The sequence below is a fragment of the Taudactylus pleione genome, unplaced genomic scaffold (genome assembly GCF_031769625.1).
Source record: "Taudactylus pleione unplaced genomic scaffold, aTauple2 ptg000256l, whole genome shotgun sequence".
NCBI lineage: Eukaryota > Metazoa > Chordata > Amphibia > Anura > Myobatrachidae > Taudactylus > Taudactylus pleione.
The window spans coordinates 17,319,912-17,338,891 of NW_028284658.1; the positions used below are offsets into that span (position 1 = coordinate 17,319,912).

At 41.2% G+C, this 18,980-nt stretch overlaps 1 protein-coding gene across 2 annotated transcripts in view; it reads right to left on the reverse strand.

Moving 5' to 3' along the window:
* LOC148514992 (glycogenin-1-like) overlaps window positions 1-15,295 on the reverse strand; it is a 64,846-nt gene extending 49,551 nt beyond the window's left edge. Inside the window, exons 1-5 of one of the 2 annotated variants that reach the window (XM_088480703.1) lie at window positions 15,124-15,295; window positions 14,339-14,405; window positions 11,198-11,339; window positions 9,290-9,464; window positions 1,043-1,205 (exon numbers count right to left, since the gene is read on the reverse strand). In XM_088480703.1, the coding sequence (XP_088336829.1) occupies window positions 1,043-1,205; window positions 9,290-9,464; window positions 11,198-11,339; window positions 14,339-14,345 (487 nt within the window). In that variant the 5' untranslated portion in view covers window positions 14,346-14,405; window positions 15,124-15,295. The remainder of the gene's footprint in view (window positions 1-1,042; window positions 1,206-9,289; window positions 9,465-11,197; window positions 11,340-14,338; window positions 14,406-15,123) is intronic. The other variant, XM_088480704.1, reaches the window with a different exon arrangement.
* Between the last annotated feature and the right edge of the window lie 3,685 nt (window positions 15,296-18,980).

Consider the following 18,980-nt stretch of genomic DNA (forward strand, 5'->3'; position numbering starts at 1 on the left):
AATACACTGCAATTATAATATGATAAATGGGCCCCTTCGTAACTGTAGAGTAAATTATTCATCTGGTAAATAACATTTTGACTGCTCTATTGCCTGCTCTGCTCTTTTCATGTTGGTAGGGAGACAGGCAATTTCTGCATGAGTGTACGTATACTGTACAATAAAGTCCTAGATGCACACTATATTTTGATAGGCATGTTGGTCTGTTGTATAGTAATGGAACAGTATTATTACTGAGCAGAGGCAGGCAGGATGGTCTTCTCCAGCTGTTCTGAAACACATGTGTTCCATATATTGTGTCTGCCTGTCCTGTCTGTGAGCCTGATTCAGCAAAGAACGTACGGATGCAGACGCACGCACCCGGCCGCTGCGAGAATATGCTAATGAATGCATACGCACGGCAATCGCAGCAGAATAAGCAGACGCCCAGCACTACATAATACCACCCACTTCTCTTTACTTGCGTCCTCTATACCTGTCAAGACAGCGGTAATATCGAGAACCATTGGACCCATACATAATATAGTAGTTGACCTGACCCTCCGCAGACATAACGAGACTTCCTGTATGCAACTAGACCTCAGGCTGCACCTGCCGCCGCAAGGGCTTAATTATGCAAGCCCCTGAAACGCCATCCAAACGCACAGGCACGCCTGCGTTTGCCCGGCCACTCCCCCGTCACCACCCACAAAAGGCACTTCCTGTCAATCACTTGTCCCTGGGGCTGCGGACTCCCTGCGTAAGCATACTCCATTGCACTGACCGGTTCGCGCACTGCGATGCATACGCAGAGCAAAACCATCGACCGATTGCGTGCGTCTGCATCCGTGTGTTCCTTGCTGAATCAGGCCCTGTGTTCCATACTGTGATTGTACTAACTACATTCCCTAAGTCCCTGGCTCATCCAGCTGGTACTTAGAGGTCCCTTTGAGTGGACAATAAAATGTGTTCTGCAGCGGGTTGGCAGTTTAATCGGTGGTCCCCTAATATTGTCACTTGTAGACCCTTGATGTTCCAGTCAGACACTGTATTGAAGACTTACCATCAAAGCTTCCATGTTCTTCTGCATACTGAAGAAGACAGTTAAATGTCTCAAGGGATGGTCTGAAGACAAACACGCCACTGTTAAAACAGTCTGGCCAACCAGAATCAGGTGAAGCTGAAAGTTCCTCCCGATCAAATAGTTCATCAATGTTACGAAGAGCCTATTACAAACAAGAGACAATACAAGTTTAACTGCTGTAATATCCAGATAAGCTAATAATAATAATAAAAAATATAAGAGCAGTTCTTATGTAATGTGACTGATTGCGAAGATGTATTATAAGTGTTTAGTGTCAAAGTACTAAGGGGCAACGATTTAAACTGCATGCTTTTTAGTCATTTCTCCTGGATGGATAACTTAATCACTTCCAGAAACATGAATAAACAGTTTATGCACTACAGTACTGTTGGCGTACCATTTAAAAAAAAAAAAATCTTTTTAACGTACAAGCTTATTCTGTTTGTTTACATTATATTCAATTAATTGGTGTCAATCAAATTAGTCCCGATGTATTCGTGGGTACGAGTCAGGGCTGCAACAGCCGCACTTTACGGCAGCCCTCTCTCAAAATTGAGCGAATTAGGGCTGAAAGTGGGCTATGAGATGAGGGGCGTTTTAACGCCGTGATGACGACAACTCGCACCCTTTGCGACTAATTGGATTGACCCCATAGCATAGAACAGTGGTTCTCAAACTCGGTCCTCAGGACCCCACACATTTTGTAGGTCTCCTAGCAAGAGCACAGGTGTAGCCATTACTCACGGACACATTTTAAAAGATCCCCAGGTGGAGCTAATTATTTCACTTGTGATTCTGTGAGGAGACCTGCAAAACATGCACTGTTTGGGGTCCTGAGGACCGAGTTTGTGAACCTGTGTTGAGAAGGTCATACTATACAATGTTGTACGGTACAAGCTTAAAATTTACCTAACCGTTAACGGTCACTTAGTCATATTTGTTATTACTGCTGTATATATGTTTGTTTACAACAGATGCTGAGGGCTCATACAAAACAATAACTTTCAAGAGCTTAAAGTTCTTAGACATGCATGGGGGCAATCCAATTAAGGCCCGTATTCAATTTGAGGCGAAAAGTCCAGACTTTTCGCCTGATTTCCTGGCGGAAAAGTATCACACGCGTGCCCAATATTCCTCATATTCAATTTGAAAGGATGCGAAAACGGGACCTGGCGAAACTTGAAGCGGCAAAAAAAAAGGGAATTTTCAGGAAATCATCCTTGGAGCCCCCTAAAGATGTCCAGACATGGGGGATCACTGAAGAAAAGTTGGGTTTTTAAATAGCCGCGGCAGGTGCATAAATGTGGCTTTGAAGAAGGTGACGCAGAAAAGCATTTAGCAATTTTTTGGGGGAAATGTAACTATGCCCATCAAATTTGGGGTACATGAAAATGGGTGGAAGCATATTTTTAAGTCCCTAAAATTATTTTTAAAAATTCTTAAAAAATGCACCTGCCGCTACTACCCGCAATTAAGAAAACGCCTGCCACATACTTTGGAACCCCTCTGGACTGAACTTATCTATTTTACAAGTGTTTTCCCAATATTTTTATTTTTTTTTTACCCCAAAAATGTAAATTTTTTTGGGGGTCTCCCTATTTTTTTTAAAAACTTTTTTTTTATTTTTAACACACATTGTTTCTAGGGAGCATTCCCAGAGGTGCAGGCTATTTTTTTAAAGCCTGCACCCCTAAACCCCAATTCTGCACCGGCGAAAAGTCTTTGTAATTGAATACGGGGATAATGACAATAGGCGAACATGATGGGTTTTCGCCTCAAACTGAATAAGGCCATAAATGGAAGTTATTGCATTTGCATTCCAATTTCAAACTCACTTTTTTTGTGCACACCTCCCTGAGGGTGAGAGATGGTGGGGAAAATCTTTATGTTAAGGTAAAAATTTTGGGACCCAGTGCAGAACCCCTTAGGCAGCCCCCAAAAGACTAATTAGGCATTTAGAAGTTTTCAATTAGCTTAAGTGGCCCAATAATTAAAAAAAAAACACACAAAAATAACATGTGACATGTAATTTTGGTTTGTTTTTTTTAAACCAATGGCCTCAAATTACCCCCAAATCTACTTTTTCGTTAGTTTAGGCAGCCCAAATTTAATTCCAGTATTTTTTTAATGAAAAATAATTGCGTTTTTATAAATTTTTTTACATTTTATTTAAAAAAAAAAACTTAAAGTGGCCTCAAATCACTCCAAAATCATGCTTTTTCCTACTTTAACATTTTTAAATGTTTAATTTTTTAACAAAATTATCTATTTTGGGGAGTCCGGGATGGTTTCCCCACTTTTTCATGCAATTATCCCAAGTCGCATGCTATAGGGAATTCGCACACCCTCCCTGCGAGTAGTGCGAGTTAGCATTTCTAATTGGATTACGTGATTCTTGGATGCGAGTATTTGAGCAAAGTGTGCCAGTTTTAAGAGACACACTTGCAAACTCTCTTCTAATTTGATTGACCCCAATGTGGGTAACTGTCACTAAGGTTTTACTTTTGCACTATATTATTTTTTTTCCCGATCACAGGATTTGATTTTATTTGAAAATTGCAACAAAAAATTGCAATGACAAATATCATCTAAGAATAATATTCTTTTTCAACATAGTTTATACTCTCAGCAAAGTGGGGGGGAGGAGTGGTAAACGATAAACAAAATATACCCAATATGGATACATGAAATAAAGTGAAGCAGTAGTAATGATGAGAAGGAGGAATGAGGAGGAGGATGAATCCAAGGCCAAAACAGAGTGGTATAGAAAAGAGATAGTACCCCTATTATTGGGTCTATATACACAGAGTTTTTCTATTGGCGAGGGTCTATGAAGGGGGCAGAGGTTAATGAGGAATATACAAAGGGGGATATTGATAAAAAGAAGGGTGGGACATAAAATATCTTTTTTGAATGTCTGCAAAGAACTGTGGGTAAAATTTACCTGTGATGTGACAGAAACGAGTAACACTTACAGCATGTCATAGGACGCCGAACTACAAGGAGGTTTATGAACAAGCTGTGTCTGTACTGTGACAAACCAGGTCACATTTTCACTGGCTGTTCCAAACTCCTGGGAAACAAGAAGGCCTAACTGATAGAGGGGTGGTCAGATTAGGTGCTTTTTTAGCACACCCCAAAGAAAACGCTTCTTCCCAGTTTACAATCGACATGACTGTCTCTGGAGAAACCCTCTAAAATTCTTAAGGCATTTTTAGACTCGGGTGCCGATGAAAATTTCATCACAGCCAAGAAATTTCAGGAGTTCGGAATTCCTAGTGTGCCTTTACAGAGTTCACTCTGCAATATCAGAGTGGACGGAAATAAACTTCCTACGACTACCATTCACTCCAGGACTTCAGAACTTATCATGCAAGTTGGCGCTCTTCATAAGGAGTTAATGTCATTCTATATACTTATGTCAGCTGAGAGACTGATTATCCGGGGTCTTCTGCGTCTTCGCAAGCATGCCCCACTTTAGATTGGCGTGAACCCCAATTCCTGTCATGGGGATCCCAGTGCCATCAGACATGTTTGCCATCTATCAAACATCCACATTGTGTCATCCGGAGTTTGGTCATCTCTCCAGAGAACTCTCTTCCAGCTCCGTACGAGTCCTTCAGGGTTGTATTCATTAAAAAGGCAGCTGAGGATGCTTCCAGCTCATTGGAAGTAGGACCGCGCTATAGACTTGTTACCTGGGAAAATGCCCTATCTAGCTTCTTGAGACCCAGGCAGTGTCAGAATACATCAAGGAGAACCTTGAGCGTGGGTTTATCATGGAGTCCAAATCACTAGCAGGAGCTGGTCTATTCTTTGTTAAGAAAAAAGAAGGTGGTCTGAGACCGTGCATTGATTACTGGGGTTTGAACACCATTAGTGTCAAGGACAAGTTTTCTTTACCCCTGATCTCGGAACTTTTTCTTGTCTAATAAAGGGGGCAAAGATTTTTACCAAGCTAGACCTTTGCGGCACCTACAATCTAATCAGGATCCAATCTGGGGATGAGTGGAAAACTGCATTCAACACATGTGACAGCCATTATGAGTACTTAGTCATGCCTTTTGGATTAAGCAATGCTCCTGCTTTATTCCAAAAGTACACGAATCACATCTTTCGAGACCAGTTATATAAGTACATTGTGGTGTATTTGGATGTCATCCTGATATTCTCAAAAGATGTAGTGAGCCATCGCCAACACGTATGTGAAGTACTGTCACGACTCCAGGCTAATCAGTTCTGCAAGCTAGAGAAATGATCCTTCGAGCAAAAGGAGTTGACATTCCTGGGATACATAATTTCAGGCTCTTGCCTTTGGATGGATCCAGAGCAGCTCACCGCTATTGTCAACTGGTCTCGTCCGGTTGGGTTGAAGGCGATTCAATGCTTCCTGGGTTTTTGCAACTTCTACCACTAGTTCATCAGGAACTACTTGTCTATTGCAGCCCATCACTGCTCTTACCAAGAAAGGTCAAGACACCCGAGTGTGGCCTTTCCGAGGCAGAGGAAGCTTTTGTTTTTCTCAAGCAGTGTTTTATCTCAGCACCCTATCTGAGACAACACAACTGTGATCGGCTTCTTTTCCTGGATGTGGATGCATCCATGGTTGGAGCTGGGGCCGTACTTTTGCAGAAAGATGAAGAGGGCAGGTGGTATTCCTGAGGATTATTTTCTCATAAGTTCTCTGCTCAGGAGAAGAATTATGCCATTGGGGATAAAGTACTGTTAGCCATCAAGTTGGCCCTTCAGGAATGGTGATACTTGTTAGAGGTAGCAACATTTCCAGTGACAGTTTATACCGATCACAAGAACCTGACGTATCTCAAAACAGTTCACTGCCTGAATTATTGTCAGTTTAGATCAGAGATTGGGAACCTCCGGCCTGATCATTTCATCAGGCCCGGCCAGCTGTGGCTCGATCCCCCTCAGTGGCAGCAGGCGTCTCCTTCAGCAGCAGCAGAGACAGCACAGCGGGGCTGTGTACAGGACTGTCATCAGCGGGGCTGGGCACATCAGCGCTGGACTGAGAGGACCCCAGGGCTGGACTTCCGCCTTGCCTCTCACGCGACCATAGAGACTGCCCCTCCAGACTATGCCTGGTGACATCCAGACTGCCTCCACCTCTTGGCTGCCAGAGCCCACAGAAGTAAGTGTGATGGTGGCACATCTGCCTGTGTATTCAGTGTATTGTGATTCAGGGGACAGTCAGTGCCAGGCAGGCTGGGAGCATACACATTGCAAAAGTGTTATCACATACTGGAATTCAGTGACTGGATAGTAACAGTTATTAAAAGTGGTGTGAGATCCTACAAATGGGGTGCGTTAATTAAATTTTTGTCCAAATATAGCAAGCTAATTTTTAAGTTGATAATTTTGTATGGCCCCCGACTGATGTTATAAATATCCAAATAGCTCTTGACAGAAAAAAGGTTTCCCATCCCTGGTCTAGATGGTCATTATGCTTTGATCGGTTCAATATAAAGATTATCCACCATCTGGGTAACAAAAACATCAAAGCCGACCCTTTGTCCCTAGCATTCAGTTCTCCTGAGGTGTACGAAATACGGGAAAACCAGCCCATTTTGAACCCTGCTTGCTTCGTGGCAGTCACCAGCAAAGTCAAAATTCCTCTAGGGAAGACGTTTGTAGCACCTGAACTTCGTACAAAGTTACTTCAATGGGCACATTGTTCACACTTCACTGGTCATGCGTGAGTGAAGAATACCCTGAAGATAATCCTCAGGAATTAATGTGGTCTACTTTCCGTCAAGATGTCAAGGACTTTGCGGCAGCCTGTACTACCTGTGCTCACACATGCTATAATCGCACATTTTTACAACTCACCCTATGAAATAGAGTGCGAGAACATTCAAACTCGCACGTTTCTCACACCCATGTAACATTGTGTAAATGTGTGTAAAAATTAGAAAGAATAATATGGTCTCAGCAAGCCTCCCCTTCATGGAGAACCACAAGTACTAGCATGCAGGGCATTAAGGGTCCGCTGGTACCTCTAGTTCATCTGCAAAATAAATATTAAATTAATAAATAAATAGGTATTCAAATGCTACCAATTACAAGACTCATACAGATATACTGGTATCCTGACCAGAAACCATACTTCTGCCATTGTGCCCTGACTCCTTATGCAGATCAGATATAACCTTTGTATCTACACCTAACCCCTTCATTGCTAAGAATGAGTCTGACTTGTCCTACAGAAATATATTAAAACTGCGGAGTGGCTTAAAAAATGAAGGGGCACCCTTATGGGAGAGTTAGAGCACAATGTGCCCTCCCCCCATCTATGCAAAAATCTATGGGTGATATTGTCTGGTGATCACAGGCATTCACCATACAATAGCTGCTAAGGGGCCAGATAATTTGAAAGAGGGGACCCCCCATTCTGAAATATGGATGCTATCGTGTACAGGTGCAACTGTAGCCGTAAGAAGGTACGCAATGTCCCTTGCTCATATATGGAAGCTATCTGTTTTCTGTGGCGCAGGGTAATATTGTCTGATCACCAAATAATAGCTACAAGAGGGACACATCATTTGAAAGAGAAGACTTTTCTTTCAAATATGGGTTCGCCCACATGTACAGGTGCAATAATGGGTGTAAGCAGGCATTTAGTTCCCTCCCGCCCATATAAGCATCACCAGACAATAATCACTAAGGGGCCCCATCATTTGAAAGTGGGGACATTACTCTTTCAAATGGGGGAGTCCCTTAATTTTTTTAAGCCCCTCCGCAGTTTTAATATATTTCTGTAGGACAAGTCAGACTCGTTCTTAGCAACAAAGGGGTTAGGTGTAGATACAAATGTTATATCTGATCTGCATAAGGACTCAGGGCACAATGGCAGAAGTATGGTTTCTGATCAGGATACAGTATATTTGTCTGAGGCTTGTAATTGGTAGCATTAGAATACCTATGTATTTATTAATTTAATATGGTATTAAATACCTCTATTATACGTATTGGAAGTTGTTGCATTTATGGCAAAATCTTTATTACAAATTGGGTAATAGATAGAATAGATGGGAGCAATATCTTGGATTAATTACAAGATAGTTTTCATACATTTTACAGTCAATTATAATATACCTACCTTCCATGTCTACCTAGGTTAAACATAGTAAAACTAAATTTGTTACTGATCAACAATGAGACACGCATTGCATAGTTTGAGAATGTGGACTAACCATGCCATAGGTGTAGCAGCTGCTCACATTTCTGGCTATTACAGACGGAAAACCCAACTGATGGAACCTTGTAGTTAATCCTACCTACAGTACCTCATTGTCTCTTCATCGCTTCCAACCTATGACCAGTAATGAGCGTCTCCCACAAGAGAATCTTATTTTTTTTTTTAAAGATATATACCATTTTGATGTTTATACACTTCACCTTCCATAGAACAAATTAAGGGACTGATTCAGCAAGGATCGCAATGGCAAAAGCTGCACGCAGGCAGCTTTGCCATTGCGATCCTTGCTATTATGCAAATGCAACAGGAGGTGCTGCATTTGGAATCCCAGCACTGCGACGGAGTTCGCAGGCTGGGATCACCATCGCGACCATAGCAGATCCTGGGCTGGCCACTCCTGGAAAACAGGATGGACACACCTCCATTTGCGGTAACACCAGCCTCCCCTGCCCCACCCCTTAAATGTTTCTGCCTGTCAATTAGGCAGAGGCATTCAAGGGTCTGTGTGCGACTACGCAGGACCCATTCTGCACACTCGTAGAATGGGTCCTGATTATCGAAAATCTGCGTTCAGCAATGCACTGCTGATTCAGGCCCAAAGATCAGAAGAAGCCCTATTATTGGACTAATATATATTTTATATAGTTATTGCAAGATTGTGTCTTTGGCTTGACCAGCATATACACAGTTCATTTCAGTTCATTAACAAATGACTCACATTACAAGTACTCTGGATCTTATTTATTTTCTCGCAGAGCAACCTTTGACCAAAGAGGTTTCCATAACATACTGAAGGAGAATGGTCATATCCCAGATACATCGTACTATAGTCCTCTTATGGCACAGTATATTTACCATTGTTATCATTATATTTATATTTTATGTGTAAAATCTTTATAAATGTAAATGCTAGTGTGTATTCCAGCACAACTTAGCGACCCCCTAAAAGTCACATTTCCCAGCAGGCAGTTTATATGCGAACATACATTTACAAGCACAGAAAATATACTTACAATTGTGTCTGCATCCATGTAGACACACTTCGAATACTGTGTGAGAGTCCAGCACTGAAGTTTGGTGAATGTTACGCCAAGCTCCGGACGCTTCAGTAAAGACAACCGCGCCGAATCTGCACTGTCCAAAATGTCCACTTCAACAACTTCATCAAAAACTTTACTGAGGGTTTCCCTTTAAGTAGAAAGGCACCAAGTTACAAAAAGGTAATAGCTCCAATATCTGCTGATGGCAATATTAATGTGTCCACACAGTGGAAATTACTTCCACTGTGTGGACACATTAATAAATCCACTAAATCCACTTTGATTAAATATGTTAGGGTGAAACAATCATATTTTGGAATACAACATGGTACTTGTGAGGTTTTATTTATAAGAACCAGCAGTGCATATTCTCTTGAAATAATATTGTTTTGTTTGATGGCTCTAGGTAACAGATACTGCTATGAAGCTTTTGGACTCTCCGGGGCTTATGTAATATGGTGTGATCTGTTGCCGCTGCGGGAACTCCTGCAAATCTTCCTGTATTTTTAAAACGGCAATCCTTTTAAAGGCAAAACCAAGCTGGTTTTGCCTTAAAATGGTTGCTGATTTAAAAATACGGGAAGACTTGCATAAGTTCCTGCAATGGCGCCAGATCGCTGCCGATGGTATTTCATGAACTTCTGTGTGCGCCTCAGTTACTAATTTGGGTAAAAAGACAGAGTTCCAATAAGAGCAACCTGCGCCATGCACTGTTTTGCTTAATCTGTGACTATATGTCAATTATGCATCTAGCGCTCCTGGTACACTAAGCGCCTTTGTATGTGACTACTATGCAACTAAGACACACAATTCAGAAAAAAGTACAAATTGTTACTTGTGGCAGAGCATCTAAGTCACGCTAAGCATCTCACCATATGGTGCAAAAACGCTATGTAAATGAGGACACATCTGTAGTTTCAAATGCACTCTTAGTAACTTTGGTATCATCCTAGACTGCCTCATAATTACCCTCCTACCACTGGAATTCACCAAGTATTTATTCAGGAGTTAGACACTCCTACAAAAAGGTGTTTCTGTGGATCCCAATATTAAAACAGAAAAACGGAAGCAAGGGGTTGGGTACGAGATGCCGGTGGTCAGAACACTGACAGTGGCTTCCTGACATTCAAAATCCCGACACAAGTAGGCAAGTGTCCTAACCCTCCCCCCTAACCCACCTTTCCCGTAGCCTAACCCTAACTCCCCCTCCCCACAGCTTAACCCTAACCTCCCTCTAGTGTCTAACCCTAACCTCAGCCCTCCCCCTAATACTTACCTTCGGCATGCCGGCGGCTGGGATTCTGGAGCCAGAATTCCGACTGCTGTCGGGATTCAGTTGCCGGTATTCTGAGCACTGGCATCCCGACCGCCAGGATGGTGACTAAGATTCTGACTTATATCAGGATTCTGGCATCAGTATTCTGAGAGCCATGATGGGTCTACATCCCAGTGGTAATGCAGCTTTACACATGGACTTATCTTTTAAAAAAGTAAAGCAAATAAACATGAAAATGGTCACTATTTTGTATTCATCATCCAATTTTCTGTTTAATGTTTTTAACACCACCCCAACCATTCTCTGTATTTCACACACACATATAGCCAAGACATCTGCTGTTCCTATTCTGTGCTGCTCAGCTCTCTCCGCTGCAGGGGAGACCTGTTGCTGTGGCTCTAAGGACGGTCACTGTTATAGAGCAACCTGGATGGTTTAATACAGTAAACGGAACCAGGAAGGAATTTTGTAAGAATGATTATTAAACCTCTCTAAGGTTGAGAACACTCTTATTTGCATAAGTCTCTGATTACCCAAAGTTCATGAAGATATCAGTAGGCATACAGTTGGGCATTATTTGATACCTTCATAAGAAATAGTCTTACCTCATTGTACTAGTGACTTGCGATGTAATAATTACAACCAATTTGCGGGATGTGTGGTGATTCCTTAATGATTTTCCTAGAACTAATGAGCCTTGACAATATATGTCATTTGTGCCAAGGGTCACAAAAGCTTGGTCTGTAACTGAAACATAAAAATAAGGAAATAAGTTGCATTCTGGGCATCACAAAATCTTAAACATATGCCTGCCATCAAGAACTAACCTGAACTCATTTAATAATATAATAAAGTAAATACTGATTGTCACTTACTACTGTAACAGTCTTTCTGGATACTGATTTCAGCATGTTGCATGAAGTGTACGTTTGAAAATTACACACAAAATACATGTGTAACATCACTGTGTTTGTCATACATGAAGCAGAACATATACAATTAATATGGCACCTGCATAATAGCCATATTCAGGGTCCTGTTGTGTCAATGAGACCCTCATGCCATTTTATAGGTCCCTGACTAATACCCCTCTCCTCCCACATCTGAAATGGTATAAAGTCTCCAGAAACAGAACTATAAAGTAGTAGTGGTTTTGAGTCTTCTGGAATGGCTGCATTGTCCAATGGCTTGTATAGTAATCCCAGAGCCAGTAATGATTTTCACCACTTGGGTTCTATCTATCCCCAATGCCATTAGAGGACAGGATAGGAGATGCAGCAAAGTAGAATTATGGTAAATCAGTTTTTGGAGGATTACCACATCAATTAAGGATCCCCAGTATGTAAGAACAGGGATCCACAGATGATATCTTAGATACAGTCTCTCTATATAACCAGAATGTATCAAAATAAATCTTGATGGGACAGCTCCTCTGGTAAATAACCATTCTCTGTGAAAGTTTGTAATATTGTAGCCAATAGGCATTATATTTTCAGTGCTTCAATCCTTAAAGCTAAAATTTTCACAGCTTGATACATTTACATTTGACCAAATCGTATAACCCTATGGGGACGCTCTGGTGAATGAAAATAGAGGAATCGATATTAGTTGTGGATTCCTGATTAATCAATGCAGTATAAACTTCAGTTTTCATAGGATTTACCACAATTCTTATTTTGTACATATTACCCAAAGCGTATAATAGTCGAGGGTGAGAGTCCAGCACTTTTTTGTAACTTGGTGCCTTTCTACTTAAAGGGAAACCCTCAGTAAAGTTTTTGATTAAGTTGTTGAAGTGGACATTTTGGACAGTGCAGATTCGGTGCGGTTGTCTTTACTGAAGCGTCCGGAGCTTGGTATAACATTCACCAAACTTCAGTGCTGGACTCTCACACAGTAAGCAAATCCTTCCACAAAAATGTAAATACTTGGCATGCATAGATCTGTAGGAACGGAAGATAGGATATTCCATTCACAGCACTGGGAATGGATGGATTCAGACAAACTGTCATGACTGAAAAACATTAAAGGAGTCTATCTTTATTTTATACTGCTCTATAGTATCAGACTGGACAGACTAAAGGCCCCCATCCATGGCGACACGACAGCCGATCCGATGGCCGACATATCGGGTGGTCCCCACACACTGAGCGATCTGCTGCCCGACCGCCTGATATGCCGGCACCCCCTCCCCCACCCGCATAGCACTGCATGGGATCATACATCGCATACCCAGATCAAGTGAACATGCAGTAAGCTTTGATGGTGCGATGTACAACCCCACGGGAGTGCGCACTGGCCAATATGCCCACACACAGTAAGATAAAGCAGAGATATCGTGAATGGTAATGGCTGCTTTCTGGTGCCAGCTGCGGAGGGCCCTAATACAGAGCTATAACTAGACTTTTTGGTGCCCTGTGCCAGAGACAGCATTGGTGCCCCCCCATTTTTTAAATAGGGACATAAGATAGTGCACCTGAAAAAGGCCCATGGCTTCATGGAGAAGGGCCAGGAAAGAGATAGGGGAGGCCAAGAGATGCTGGGGATAAAAGAAGAGGAAGCTACAAGTGAGAATGATAATAAACTGGAAAATTGGCAGGCCCAAACAGCGCCCCCTGACCTGCGGTGCCCTGTGCCATGGCACTGGTCGCACTACCATAGTTACGGCCCTGCCCTAATATATTGGTACACTAAGGTGCAGGGGACACAAACTAGGGGGTAGTTGTTCAAAATTAAATAACCTCTCTCTAAAAATATAAGGGAATTATTTACATTCTGGCACATTTGCATGTATTCATGTGAGTTTAAATGAATTCATGTATAAAGCTTAACACGAGTCGGGAAACTTATGAAAACACAATGTCCTAATGGTGAATACAGTTGCAGAGACAGAGCATCCTCTCCCTGGAATCCATACAGATTATTTGGCACTAATAATGGCTTTTGCAAGTTACCAGGAAAATCTGTACTCTGCAGCCATACAGCTGCAATGCCCCCCTGGCGCACACAGCCTTATTTACAGTTGGATGTGTAGAATCTCCATTCATCTTGGAGTAAAATGTTTCACTCATCTTAAAACATGCACAAACGTACATGTAGAATAGAGATGCATCTGGAGCTGTGATGTCTCTATCATTAACATCTCTAAAACTTGCACCCAGTTAAGTAGGTGCAAGATTTATGACTCATAGCAACATATTTCAAGATTCGTGTAACGCAAAATGAGACGCATGTCAATGGGGCATACGTAACTTGCATTTGCACACCGTTCCTGTACTGCACTTTCATGGTCGCCTCGACCTTCATGCATAAGTGCTAGACACATGCAACCCTAAATATGGCTGTAAGTTGTACACATGCACAGTTCACCAATGTAGCATTTACACGCATGTTTACATCATGCAATCACAAAAATGTGCAATTCGAAATCAGAACGGTAATGTATGATTTCCTGCTAGACATAGGATCTGGTCAAAATAAAACAGGTATTACTCTGTACTACAGCAAAAAAAGAAGGCGGGAGGAGCAGGTGCACACTATAAGCACTAAGTATAGTGCTCATTAGTATTCTTAGCGCTTATAGTGTGCACATGCTCCTCCCCCCTTCTTTTTTGCTGTAGAACTACAGGTCTCAGCATGGTAGCACCTATTATCATGTTTAATATTAGGATGTGCAGCCCAGCCCCTCCCATTATTCTGTACTACACAGTAACAACATTAGACATACTAAGGCAAATAATACTTACCAGGCATTCTGAGAAATATAACTGGGATCAGTAGCTTTGTCCTCTGTGTAACATAGAGGTATTTCGTCTAGTTTCAAAAAAATATTAAACAAAAATTAAAAAATACTGGACACATTTTTTTTTCTACAACAGCGACTTCAACCATTGTGCTCCAATAATGTGTGAAAGACCCCAACTCAGATCATTGTCAAAGGTCTATTTTATAGTAAGTGCACATAGCAGGGTACATTGTATGCACTGGTAGAGCAGATATAGGATGCTGAAACCAGGGTGTGTGGATCACAAATAGATAGATCTGCATCCTGAGAGCTCAGCTGAATCACCAATCACCTACTCTGAGTATCTTTTATTAAAATGTGCCCTGAAAGACATGTACAGGTTACTACTGTGTTTGATGGCTGGAGGTTAGACTTTGAAGTTGACTTTTGCAGTGGTGACAATGTATAACACACCCCCTTACACAGGGTTACACATTGCACCATCTAACATGCCTTTTAGGTTTTACTGTATCAACTGCTACATGATGATTCCATCCTTTCTATAAGAATTGCCTGTTTATATGCTGTTTTTTCCCCCTCTAGTCACAATGATATTCTCCTTCTGCAATGATCCACGTATGACCCTCCCTCACTGTCATCTTCTTACTAGAAAGTATGAGGGCTTAGAGTGACTGCAGCAGATCCCGAGCACCTGGCCCTCGAAGTGTATGATCAGAGCACACATCACATAACCATTAGCCATGCACATACATTAGACGATAACACATCATCATTAGCACTGGAGACCTTATGTGCAGGAAGTCCTCTAGGTGCCCTTGTCTGCAGCTTTCCTGGAAGGGCCACTGACACCGGCCGCGGTCACACAACTCTCCTCGGCCCGGCGCTGACGTCTGAATGTGGAGCTGGAGGGAGGTGCAGGGAAAGGAGCCAGGGAAGAGGGACATACACGGAGGCGGGCGCTCTGCATGTGGGCACTGGGGAGGTGCATGCCCTGCTCTGCAGTCTGTACAGCAGTGACTGGCTGGCTGCAAGTGCCATGCCGTCACACAGACTCACAGTGGCAACAACTGGACCTGAGCAGGGCACAGTGATTTTTACCTTCCCACTGAAAATAATAACGAGTGACACTCTGCAGTGTAGACCTCTATGCTGAGTTTTTCCATATGATATGTATGAAAGCACTCAGCGGCTTCCAAGTTTATGTATATTTCAGCTCACCTGACAAATTGCAAGCAGCCATAATGACTGACACACAGAAGGGTTCCATTGTGGTGTTTATTAAACCAAATGAGATTCTTATGATTAAAGTGCATTTTATTGAAATTTCAATAGGTAAAAACGCCCCCATAAAGTGTCATATGTGCACTAAGTAAAAAAAAAAAAAAAAAGTAATATTGAGTTTGGAAAATGAAGAGTGCAAATGTCAAAAAAGGAGAACAATATCGGACTTAAGAAAACCATCAGCAGGGTGAAAGCAGCGAAAAATGAGACAGCTGTTAAATTATAAACAGATTTTGAGGATGAGTTTAAAAAAACAACAACAAAAAAAAACAACATAGCCGAGTGATGTTTCTCTTTATAATAATAATAATAATAATAATAATAATAAAGTATAGCATACATTGCTGCTGACAAAGTTTTCTAATAATTGATTAAAGTCAGTAACCATGAGAAACTTACTGGACAAGAGGGAGTTAAAGCGCTCAATCCTATTAGATGAGAGTTTGCGAATGCGAGTTTGTTTAATGAAACTCTCATACATCGCACAAATGTGTGCACCCGTGATATGCAGGATCCAATTGGAAATAACAAATCACAACTTTTCTACAAAATGCGATCTTGGACATGTGCAGTGGTATAACTTGTGAGTGGTGGGTCCAGGTGCAAAAATATTCAAAGTAAGGTGGGTGACAAGCACACATTCCAGTGCGGTGCAGAGATTTTTTTTTTTTTTTTGGGGTTTGGGGGGGGGGGGGATGCCTTGATGTGGTCGGGAACACAAAAGCATTACAAAAAAAAGTGATTTATCGATTTAGATAGCTGTTAGGGGTTATTTACTAAAGTGTGGGGTTTTAGAAGTGGAGATGTTGCCCATAGCAACCAATCAGATTCTACTTCACATTTATCGAGCACCTTCTAGATGAGAATAGCTAGAATCTGATTGGTTGCTATGGGCAACATCTCCACTTCTAAAACCCCACACTTTAGTAAATATACCCCTAGTGACCATAAGGGAAGTACTGGAGGTTTTTAAAAGGTGTCAAATGACTGATATTTGTGCGTTTTATTAATGGTTGAAAAATTATAGCAATCACGGGTTTTCACCAAATTAGAGTCTTTCCAGCATTTTGGGGTACAGGAAAATGTCTGGATAGTATAGTTTGTAAAAAGAAGAACACACCTACCTCTCATCTGCAAGTTCAAAAACCCCTCTGCCATCAATACATCTCCACATACCTGTCCCACGTAATTTAATCCAGAGGTTCCCAAACTCAGTCCTCAGGGCACCCTAACAGCCCAGGTTTTAATGATATCCATGCTTAACCAGAGGTGACTTAATTAGAACCTCAGTCAATTTGATTTAACAACCTGTGCTCAACCATGGATAGCACTAAAACCTGAACTGTTGGGGTGCCTTCAGGGCCGCATTTGGGAATCTCTGATTTAATCCATTAGCATTATTAAGCTATTTAGAGCAATTTAACCTAAAACTTAAATGTCTTTATTGGCTAAATTATGCTATTTAAATCCATCCAAGTGCATGATTATTTATTGGGATGGGTGTACCAGATGTTCTGCACAGTGTCCTGAAATTTTTACATTAAAATAAAGATTAACTACTTCACCTGCTCAGGGCGGTGTGCACACACAACATGCAAATTTATAATGAAAATCAAGTTTGGAATTTTGATTGCAAATGTAATTCGCAGTACGAGATCGCCGAGAAAACAGCTTGCAGAACCCAATTTGCATCTAACAGAATTGAGCCCACTGTGGTAAGGCTAAAACTGAATTCACCATTTAAAGGCAAGTTTTCAGTTCCTACTTTATCCCTCCCATGTATTATAACTCTCTCTTGTTTTCTACATTTGTTACATAACTTTGTTCCCTTATTCTTTACAATACTTGTTACATATGTTGCCTGTTCAGTGCATTACCTTTTGGCAGGGTTGGCTGGTTTAATCCACCTCGGTTTAAACCAAATGGGTTTTAAAATAAAAAATCTCTTATTTTTTTTTTTAAATTATACTGTGACTACAGGCACAACACTGTAACTGGTATTAGTCCACATTCTTGTTGGCTTGTGGTCTTTATCTGAGTAAGCTGAACCAATGCAGTGAATCACACACACTACAAAGATATACAGGGGCATTCAATATGGGTGAGATAACATCGTTTTTGCGTTAATATCGGAGGTATGACGTCATTATTGCAGGTTTTACATTTACACCGTATTCAATTTCATAGACTTATCGCAGTTTTGAAAAGTCTTTGATAAAAAAACGGGGATAAGTTTTCACCATTGAATAGGTGTCGAAAAAAAGTGCAGAATTGGGGTTTAGGGGTGCAGGCTTAAAAAAAAATAGCCTGCACCCCTGGGAATGACATTTGAAAAAGAACTGTCAAAAAAAAGTTTTTAAAAAAAAATAGGGACACCCCAAAAAATGAATTTAAAAATTGGGGTGAAAAAAATAAAAAAAAAGGGAAAAAATTGTTTAACAATATGGAAATAGGTTCAGGGCTATTCTGCAAGTATGCAGCAGATGTTTTCTAGAATAGAACTATAGCGGCAGGTGCACAAATGCAGAATTTTTAAAAACTTACTTTAGGGACATAAAATATGCTAGTACCCATTTTCATGTATCCCAAATTTGATGGGACCACTTCAAAAAACGAAAAAAATAACCTAAGTGCTCTTCTGCATCACTTCTTCAATGTCGGAAAAAAAAACACCTGCTGCAGCTATTTAAATCCCCGACTTTCAATTAAAGGCAAAAACGGGGGAACCCATAGTGTTCCCCCCATGTTTTTACTACTTTAGGGGGGTCTTGTAATTTTTTTAAGGAAAAATTCGTAACTTTACGCAAATCCAACTTCGGAGTTTCCCGTTTGTAAATTTTATATTGAATACAGGTATAAGCGGGAGCGCGCCCGATACTGTAACGCAGGTAAAAACTCCGATATGAAACGTTAACTTCGACAGTGAAGTTAACGTTTCATATTGAATACCCCTCAGAGAGTATGAACCAGATAAGAGGTGCTAAATCTGCCTTGCATCAAACTGTAAGGCTGGGCATCCACTAAACAATTTTCTGTCAGATATCGGTCCAATCTGGCTGGTTGGAATGAAAACCTGGTAATGTATGGGAGCAAATGACAATCGTCCATTTGCTCACAAACACTGAAAAATAACCAATTTGTCTGAACAACCATTTTTGGCTAAAATGCACAAATTGAACAATTGTTTTTGTCCTTTTTTCAGTGTTTAACACCATAAGATCGACTGTCATTTGCTCCCATACATTACCAGGTTTTCATTCCAACCAGCCAAATTGGACAGATATCTGACAGAAAATTGTATAGTGGATGGCCAGACTTCTCCCCCATCAATCCCATAGGGCAGGACAAAAAACACAGCTAAC